The sequence below is a fragment of the Miniopterus natalensis genome, chromosome 18 (assembly GCF_054644295.1).
Source record: "Miniopterus natalensis isolate mMinNat1 chromosome 18, mMinNat1.hap1, whole genome shotgun sequence".
NCBI lineage: Eukaryota > Metazoa > Chordata > Mammalia > Chiroptera > Miniopteridae > Miniopterus > Miniopterus natalensis.
In genome coordinates, this window is record NC_142098.1 from 36024338 (window position 1) to 36033766 (window position 9429).

Here is a 9429-nt window from a genome sequence, read left to right on the forward strand (position 1 = left end):
GATCCTAAAGCTCCCCTAAGGAGGAGCCCAGGAGGGTGAGGGGCAGACAGATGCCCAGGCGCATGTCTCACATACTGGACCATAAACACACACGCACGCACGCACGCACACATAAACACCAAACACACGCTGGACCGACACACACAGAATTTGGCTTTTATTCCGGCCTTCACACGTACGGCTAAGACAACACAGATCGGCAGCACCCCCCAGGACCACTTCACCACCCAATTTCTTCGGCCCACTCCTCCCGTCCCACCCCCTGCACCACGCTTCCTGGGTGGGGGCTCTGCCTACACCTCACCCCGGGCATGCAGCATGAAGTGCCCATGCAGCTCGCCGAGGCTGTCGAAGGAATCCTCGCACTCGGTGCAGTGGTAGGTGCCCTCCTCGTCCTCGTCACCGTCCCCCTCCCCGCCCTCCGCCCTCCCAGCAGGTCGGCCCTCCCCGGCCCGAGGCAGCTCTTCCTCCTCTTCCCCCAGTACCCTGCCTTCGGGGGCTGGCGCTTCCTGGGGGGCTGTAGTGGGACAGCAGAGCCGACAGGGTGGGGTGCCTGGTGGAGCCTCCCCAACAGGTGAGCGGCCACAGAGCTGGCAGGGCTGGGCTGGGGGGCCCGGGGGCTGGGCTGCACGGGGGGCCCTGCGGGACGGGCCACCCCGACCCCCACCCAGGCGCTGTTTCACCTTGTAGCCAGGGTCATATTCAGGGTCATCAGTGGTCTCCTCTTCTTCCTCCTCCTCATCTTCCTCCTCTTCAGAGTCCGGCTCTGAGAGTGTATACTCGGAGTCAGAGGAATGTTCAGGACCTGTAGGGGGGTTGGTGGGGAAAGACAGCGGCATCAGGGGGACAGAGGGCTGTGCCCAGGTGGCTGTCCCCTCAAGCCCCATTCAGGCTTGATACCGGATGGAGAGGGTGGCCTGGGCCCAATCCTGCCCTTCCCCACAGGTGGCTGCCCATCGCATAGAACAGGGCCTGGCACACAGGAGGTGCTCAGTGTCTGTGTGTCCAGCATCTTAGGGGGTTAATAACAATAAAATAGGAGTAAAAGTAGGAATAGCCCTAGCCGGTTTGGCTCAGTAGTTAGAGTGTCGGCCCGCAGACTGAAGGGTCCTGGGATAAATTCCAGCCAAGGGCATGTACCTCAGTTGCAGGCTCAATTCCTGGCCCTGGTCCGCAACCAATCGATATGTCTCTCTCACATAGATGTTTCCCCCCCTCTCTCCCCCCTTCCACTCTCTGAAAAGCAATGGAAAAAATACCCTCAGGTGACGATTAAACACCGCAACAATAAAAGCAGGAACAGTAAAAGCAGCAGCAGCAGCAGCAGCAGCAGCGCTCAACGCTTTTGGAAGAGCCCTACTCTCACGTAATAACTCACCTCATCCTTAGAGCAACCCAGTGAGGGAGGCATTGTTATTATTCCTAAGTGACAAATGGGGACACTGAGGCAAAGAGCAGTTAGGCCTCCAGTCAAACAGCTCTAACAGGGAAAGCTAAATATGGGTGATCGCCTATGCTGGATCATTTTAGGAAGACAAACATTTAAACAGATATTTAAGCAAATTAAAATACACAGTATATATGTACTTTGATAATATATTTATTTTTATTTTAAATTTATTTTTAATTAATTTTTTAAAATAATCATACAGTATTTTAAATATATCTTTATTGATTTCAGAGAGAGGAAAGGAGACGGAAAGAGAGATAGAAACATCAATGATGAGAGAGTCATTGATTGAGCCCACAACCCGGGCATGTGCCCTGACCGGGAATCAAACTCCAATCGCCTAGATCCTAGGTCGATGCTCAACTGCTGAACCACACCCAGCTGGGCTATTTTTTATTTTTTAAATTTTTTTATTTTTAATCTTCATCTGAGGATTTTTTCCATTACTTTTCAGAGATATATGTGGTTTTATATATAGTCACACGCTGCTTAATGAAAGGGATACTCTCTGAGAAATGCATCATCTGGTGATGTTGTGATAAGAACATTACAGAGTGCACTTACACAATCTAGACCGTTCAGCCTACCTACTACACACCTAGGGTGTGCTCTGTGGGTTCCTGGCTGAGACATCCCTGTAATAAAGATAGACTCACAGGAGAAAAAAGTCTAGTAACGCGTACACCCCCTGTATACATATATGAAAGAGACCCAGGAAAACTGAGCAACTCAACAAAATGGCTAAAGCCACCATCTCAAATACCTTCCTCAGTTGAAGACAAAGACATTGGGGATGGGGGAAGTCAGCTATGGAAGATTACTAGAATCAGCAGTAACCAAGGGTAAGGTTGTTATGCAAATGTAAGTCCCAGTCTTCCCCACAGACAAAAGTTTCTAGAGGTAACGTCATCTCCCTTCCAGTAAATAGGCACCCTTACAAATGTAAATGCCTTTTACAAAGGGTAACTTCTACTTGTTTTTCAGAGTGCTGCAGTTTCTTGAAATAACCAGCCTAAGACAATCCTTATGCTAAACAGGCCTACAGTAGACCCTTGAACGTGAAGGTCTGGACTAAGAGGGTCAACAGAAAAATCCCCCTTATGAATGAATGAGCCATAGTAGTTCAAACCTGCGTTGTTCAAGGGTTCAATACTATAACTGTATTTGGGGGTGACATTCTGTTCCCCTACAGCTCCCAGGCCACACACCTGTACAGTATGTTACTATACTGAATACTGTATGTAACTGTAACACAACAGTAAATACTTGGGTAAATGTGTTGCACTATGCCATGAAGACAGCTGCGATGTCACTAGGCGATAGAAAGTTTTCAGCGCCATTAAAATCTATGGGACCACCACGGTACATGTGTTCAGTTGTTGACCAATGTCATTACGTGGCACATGACTATATATATACATATATATATACATATATCTAGTTAAGTGAATTAAAATATGTGTAAGAATATATTACTGTGATTTCATGCATATGAAGGACATGCCTAGGACAAGTTTAGGTTAAAAAAAGGAAAAAAATTATGGGGGGTGTACATACAAGCAGTGATCCAGGAGGGAGGATCCCCCACTTTGCTAACAGTGTGGGAAAAACTAGCTACTTTAGGTGCAATAGCAGGAACCTGCTGAATGTATCTTCTAGGACTGCAACAGACTTGCCCTGCATTTATGCTGGCCTCCTATTACAACTGAACACCCACACCGGGCTCCTCACTGTCCCTCCACACCCCAGGCATGTACCGGCCCCAGGGCCTTGCCAGCCTTTCTGGAGATGGACTAAGCCTTGCTCCTGACTTTCTGCCACATCTCTGCTCAAGTGTCACCTCCTCAGTGACACCCTGGTCACTCTGTCTAGTCCGTAATCCCTCCCCAGCACTCTCTATGCCCCTTAACTCTCCTTCTCAACTTATTTTATACATCTAGTTGTGTGTTTACTGCTTGTCCCCCAAAGCAGAGACTTTGTCTGGTTCATTGCTTGGGTGGCCCCAGGCCCTGATCTCCCTCCTTCCTCTAGACCTTTACCTCTATTTTCCCAACTGGGGCCGCCTTTTCCATTTCTAGCAGCAAACTCCTGCTCCTCTTTAAGGCTCCAGCTCACATGTCATATCCTCCGTGAGGTCCTCTCTGACTCCCCAGATAGTCAGTGTCTCTCTCCTCTGGAACCCCCAACACAATCTGACCACCTAAGCAGTGACCACCTAGGTCTGGAGACTCCTGGAAGTCAGGACGACCTGGCTGCCTGTCTCTGTGTCCCCAGCAATGGTGAGCCTCAGTCAGCCTTAGAAACATTTGCTGAATGGCTGCAAAGCACAGAGCAGACATCTCTGGCCTTGGGATAGGCCCCACCCCTCCTGACCCTCCCACCTCTGACTTCACACCACCTACCCTCCAGGTCTTCAATGCCCACTATGACTTCACACAATGAAAGACAACCAGGTGGTCGTCCAGGGCTTTCATGTCCACTGTGACTTTCAGGACCACAAGCCCTTTTGTGCCCACCATGCCTTCTCCACCTGCGAGATCCTCAAAGCCCAGCATGTCTCTGGCGTCCACTGGACCCTCGATGCCCACAGTGTCTCCCAAGCCTCCTCCCTCCTTGAAGACCACTAAATCAGCAATGCCCAACAGCTCTTCAGTGCCCACTAAGCAATCAACAGCCCCCAACTCAGTTATGAGCCCCAGCAGTTCCAAGTCCACCAAATGGGAAAGTACAAAGACAGCCCCTTCTAACCAGCCCATCAGCAGGCCCCGAGTCCGCAGCAGGACAAGAACACCCAGCAAGGCCAGCACCGATACCAGGGCCAGCAAAGCCAACAAAGCTGGCAGGGTAAGACGCCACCACCGGAAAGGCACAAACAGCCGGGGCAGAACTCCTGGCAGAAGGGAAAGTAACAATTCCAAGAGGTCATCCAGCAGGGCCAGCACTCCCAGCAGGATGAGAACTCAGGGTGCCAAACGAGGCACACCCAGCAGAGTAAGAATTACTCCCCAGAAAAAGAGTGGGAAGAAGAGGTACAGCCGGCCTAGAACCAACAACCGGGAAAGGAGTGAGAGCCAGCCTAGAAATATGAGCAGAGAGAAGAGTGACTGTAGCCCAACAGGAACCTCGGCTATGGGGAAGAGTTCCAAGCTGGCGGTAACGTCCAATAGGGCAAAGAGTTACAGCCCCACCAGAGCTCCCTTCGAGGAGACAGGTTACAGCCAGTTTCCATCATCATTGAAGAGCGTGAAGAGTTATAGTCAGATGATCACCCCCAGCAGGGAACGGAGTTATAGCCCAAATGCAATGTCCAGCATGGTCAAGAGTTACAACCAGGGTAGTGTACCCAGCAGGACTCGAAGTCGCAGCCAGTCTAGCACCCCTAGCAGGACCCGAAGTCGTAGCCGGTCTAGAACACCCAGAAGGGCAAGAAGTCGCAGTAGGAAGAGGACCCACAGCAGGGTGAGAGATCCGAGTTGGAACAGAAATCATAGCAGGGCAAGGAGTCGTACCCGGAAGGAAACTCCCAGCCAGATGAGAAGACATAGCCAGTCTAGAAGCCCCAGCAAGGACAGAGGTAACAGACGATTTAGAACTCCCAGCAAGGAGAGAGATCACAGCCAATCTAAAACCTCCAGCAGGGAAGTAGATCACAGCCAATCTAAAACCTCCAGCAGGGAAGTAGATCACAGCCAATCTAAAACTGAAACCTCCAGCAAGGAAATATACCACAGCCAATCTAAAACCTCCAGCAAGGAAATAGATCACAGCCAATCTAAAACCTCCAGCAAGGAAAGAGATCACAGCCAATCTAAAACCTCCAACAAGGAAGTAGATCACAGCCAATCTAAAACCTCCAACAAGGAAGTAGATCACAGCCAATCTAAAACTGAAACCTCCAGCAAGGAAATATACCACAGCCAATCTAAAACCTCCAGCAAGGAAAGAGATCACAGCCGATCTAGAAGCTCCAGCAAGGAAATAGATGACAGCCCATCTAGAAGCTCCAGCAAGGAACAAGATCACAGCCAAACCAGAATCCCCAGAAAAGAGAGATCTCACAGCCAATCTAGAACCCCCAGAACAGAGAGAGGCCGCAGTCGATCTAGAACTCCCAGAAAGGGAAGTGATCACAGCCAAGCTAGAACCTCCAGCAAGGGAGATCACAGCCGGTCTAGAACCCCCAGCAAGAGCAAACACAACCTATCTACAAACCCTGGAAGTCCCAACTGGAAAGGATCCCCTAGCAGGGTACAGAGTCCCAGTCAGAACAGAATACCTAGCGTGACAAGGAGCGATTCCCCCTCAAGACTTTTCAGCAGAGCCCCAATCCCAAGCCAGGATGATATTCAAGCCAACACCACCGCCTCTAAAGCCAGCTCACCTGGAGAGAGGTCTTCATCATCATCTTCCAAGCTGGCATAGCCCCCAGTTTCAGCTGGCTCACGAGTCTCTGTCATGGCCAGAGGAGGGGACAGGAGACAGGAGCAGAGCAGCAGCTACACAGCGTCCCTCCCTGGCCAGCTCTTCACAGCTACACCTCGGACACAAGTTCTCTAATGCAGGATGTCAGCAGGTAGAGGGATGCTGGAGAGGGAAAGGAAAGGCGTGTGGTGACTCAATAAATTTTTACATAGCGTCTGCCTCCCCAGCCTCAGCTGTGTGATCTGTGATGGGGGTAAGGCAAAGATGGCCCCAGCTCTATCCCTGATTGCTTTCTGGGCCTTGGCTGCAGGCGCTGCCAATATGTAGGCCTTAATTTCCCCATCTGAGCAACGAAGCTGTCTGTGGTTCTTATTCAATGGGGTGGGGAAGGATAACATTACAAATATTTAAAAGTGGGTATTAGCATAGGCACCATCAGAATGAGATTGGAACATGGTCCTATGCTAGGCATAAATCAGTTGGATTGTGGGAAAGTCTGGGGTTGAGGGAGAATCCAATGTGGCAGGTTAGGGGTATGGATTACTTGGTGTAGTGGTCTAGAAGTATTTAAATACTTAAACAACTGGTATGGCTGTGCTAGTCTGTGAATGTCAGCCCTAGTTCTGTATCAATTTATACCTTGGCAAGATAGTATCTAAATTTGAATCCTAAATCTGCTATATTCTGTGTAGCTTCAAGCAAAGGCCTTAACTTCTCTAGCCTGTTTCTTCTCCATGCAAAAAGGGCTTCCAGGACTTAACTCATGTGCTCCTCATAACCACGGTGAAACAGATTATCTCCTTTGGGCAGGGCCGCATCACAAAGCCCCTTCCAAAGTATTCCAGAGGTGAGGTGGAGGCATTCCTTGGGGCACAAGTCCCATTCCTCAATGACTGGCGGCCAGACTGGCCCCATGACTTTAGAGGGGCGTAAATGAGGCTACCACATACCACGTGGACGAGACCCCACAATGTCCTGAGCCTATAGCAACCATCTCCCAAGATTCCCTGCGAGAAGATAATAGGCACCCCCGACCACAATGCTGGAGTAAGGAGGCCGGAGCAAACTGTTAACATGGGACCGTAAGGCCCAGTTCCCACAACGCCCTGCGGTAATTCTTCCCAGGATGCCTCAGGCCTGTAATGACCACCTTCCAGGGCGCTCTTCGTCGAAGCACTCCAAGTTTCCAAGATGCTTCGCGGAGCGTGTGTGACAAAAGGGACTGGTTCCCTGCAAGGAGCTAGGTAATTCTTCCTAGAATGCACCAGGCGGCCTATAACGACTAGCGAACCGACTTCCACACGTTTAGGGCAAGGCGTCCCGTTTTTCCAGGATGCGCCAGGGCGGCATGGAGCCGCGTGGGGGGGGGGGGAGAAAAGGGAGCCGAGGTTTCGCCCTTAGGCCACCAGGGCCCAAGACTGCTGCCAGCTCCTCCGTGACGGGAGCCGTCGCTCCCATCATGCAGCGGTGCCGTAGTTCCCACTTCCCAGCATGCCCCGCGCACCTCGATCCCGGACACTCACCGGCGAGGGCGGCCCCCGCTCCGGCTCGGCGGTGGCGGCGGCGGCGGCGGCGGCGGCGGCGGTGGCTGCACGCCCGGGCTCGGCGCCTGCGCTGCAAGTAGGGGAGGAAGGAGCGCGAGGGGCGAGCAGAGCCTAGGGCGCTTGCGCGCCGAGATGGACCATTCCAGGCGCACAGCGCGAAGAGGGGCTATCCGAGTCGGGCCGTCGTCGACGCCCGCGCAGGGGGTTCCGGGCTTTGCCCCTCGCTGTCCGAGTTTACTTGGTACGGTCCGCAGCCGGACTGAACTAGAAACTTCAGGCTCGCGCGTGCGTGTGCGGAGCGGGGACGCGCTTTATAGAGGAGATGCGCTGGGGGTGGGGGACTCCAGCTCAGCTGGGATCCTGGACCGGAGGCCCGCTATTTGCATAATCTTAGCTCGGGACAATGGGAGGCCTCGGGCACCAAAAGGGATGATTTGCATATTCCCCAGAGAGGCCGTGGAAAGGAGCGCAGTAATTAGCATACGTGAGGCGGAGGTGGGGGTCGAGCCTGAGCAAGGCGCGTGCGCATAGGGACTGCAGACTAGCGAGAAGCAGGCAGCCTTGACTTGGTGGGATGGGTTTGCATCTTCCTGAGTGGCGGCTCAAGGGCCAGGACCCTTACCAACCCTCACAATCCTCCCCACAACCAGGATAAATACTTACTGCTCTTCTATGTGTCAGGCCCTGTGCTAGCAGGCACTATGGTTTCCGCAGTGAACAAGACATACCCGGCCCCTATCCACATGATGCCCCAACCAAAGGAAGGAGGTCCACACAGAATCACAACCTGGAGTGGTCACACTTGGAATAAGTGGAGCATAGGAAGCTGTGGGGGGCGATAGGAGGTGCCTGCCCAGCCTGAAAAGGCTTCCAGGTGATGCTCTTTAAGCCAAGGATTAATAGAAGCCAACTGGAATGGGAGTCACTCTGGCAGCGGGACCAGTTAAGGGCAAAGGCCTAGGGGAAGAAGAAAAAAGTAGTACATGATTTGATTGAGGAAGTGAAAGTAGATTATATGCCTGGAGCTCAGAATTAGAGAGGGGAAAGGCTTCTACAGGTGATGTTAAGAGTTCAGACTTTATGCTGAAGATATTGCAGGAGTCCAGACTTCCTGGAAGTAACACATTCTAGCTTAAAGCTCTCCAATGGGAACCCATTATGCTTAGAAAAAAATCCAAAGTCTTTATCATGGTCTACGAGGTATACACATGGCTTGGTCCGGTTTATCTCTGACCTCACCATCCATTCCTGACTAGATCCACTTCACATCCAAAACCCCTGTCTCTGTCCTCTCAGGTCTTAGCCCTTGCTGTTCCCTTTGCCTGAAAATGCTTTTCCCTCCGATCTTCAAATGGCTGCTCTTGTGCTAACCATTTATATCTTGGCACAGATGTCAATCTGAGAGGGATTCCCTGTTTGTTGGTTTACTTATTTGTTTTCTAAAATAGCACCTCCAGATTTGCTTTAGAGAAGCAAGTAGGGTTGTGGATAAAGCAGGATTGGTCGTGAATTTATGGTTTTTGAAGCTGGGGTGAAGGATGCATGGACTTCATTGTCCTGTTCTGCCTACTTATGTGTTTGAGGTTTTCCATAATAAGTTAAAATAAAATAGTATTCCACTTCCCCTTCCTCTGCATTTTATCTTAATGGCAACCTGAAATTAAATTATTTTTCCTTGTGAAAGCTACATGAGGGTAAAACATGGAGTCACCTTATTCACTTTGGGGCCTCAGTACTTAGAACAGTATTACTCTTCAGATTAGTGCTAAGCTGTCTAGAACACCAAATATTTGCCTTTTTTATTTACCGTAGCACCTCTAGACCTTTGAGCAGCACCTGGCACAAAGAGGACAATATATTTTTAAATCTAAAATTAGAATCATTTAAAATTTAGAGAAACGAATGAAGGGCCTGGAATACCAGGCTAAGGAGCTTTGACTTCATCTAGAGATGACAGGGAGACAGGGTAAGGTTTTGAAAAAGGTAGGATCAGGGTGAGATGTGACTAATTGA

The 9429-nt window shown here is 50.7% G+C and overlaps 2 protein-coding genes across 2 annotated transcripts; one reads left to right on the forward strand and one right to left on the reverse strand.

The window, feature by feature from the left end:
* Positions 1–140: 140 nt before the first annotated feature.
* Positions 141–7455, reverse strand: ZNF428 (zinc finger protein 428). The gene is made up of 3 exons (XM_087826745.1): positions 7396–7455; positions 5832–6034; positions 141–805 (listed from the first exon to the last, which is right to left on the reverse strand). The coding sequence occupies exons 2-3, from the start codon at positions 5905–5907 to the stop codon at positions 294–296; spliced, it is 588 nt and encodes a 195-aa protein (XP_087682871.1). The 5' UTR covers positions 5908–6034; positions 7396–7455; the 3' UTR covers positions 141–293.
* On the forward strand, positions 1308–6793 carry SRRM5 (serine/arginine repetitive matrix 5). The gene is made up of 2 exons (XM_016219502.2): positions 1308–1366; positions 3110–6793. The coding sequence occupies exon 2, from the start codon at positions 3923–3925 to the stop codon at positions 5870–5872; it is 1950 nt and encodes a 649-aa protein (XP_016074988.2). The 5' UTR covers positions 1308–1366; positions 3110–3922; the 3' UTR covers positions 5873–6793.
* Positions 7456–9429: the final 1974 nt, after the last annotated feature.

Bases quoted from the DNA above. Each gene is read 5' to 3' on its own strand.
- SRRM5 (XM_016219502.2), top strand. From the start codon at position 3,923: ATGTCCACTGTGACTTTCAGGACCACAAGCCCTTTTGTGCCCACCATG.
- ZNF428 (XM_087826745.1), bottom strand. From the start codon at position 5,907: ATGACAGAGACTCGTGAGCCAGCTGAAACTGGGGGCTATGCCAGCTTG. The intron at 806-5,831 runs GTGAGCTGGCTT...ACCCCCCTACAG, and splicing joins TGATGAAGACCTCTCTCCAG to GTCCTGAACATTCCTCTGAC.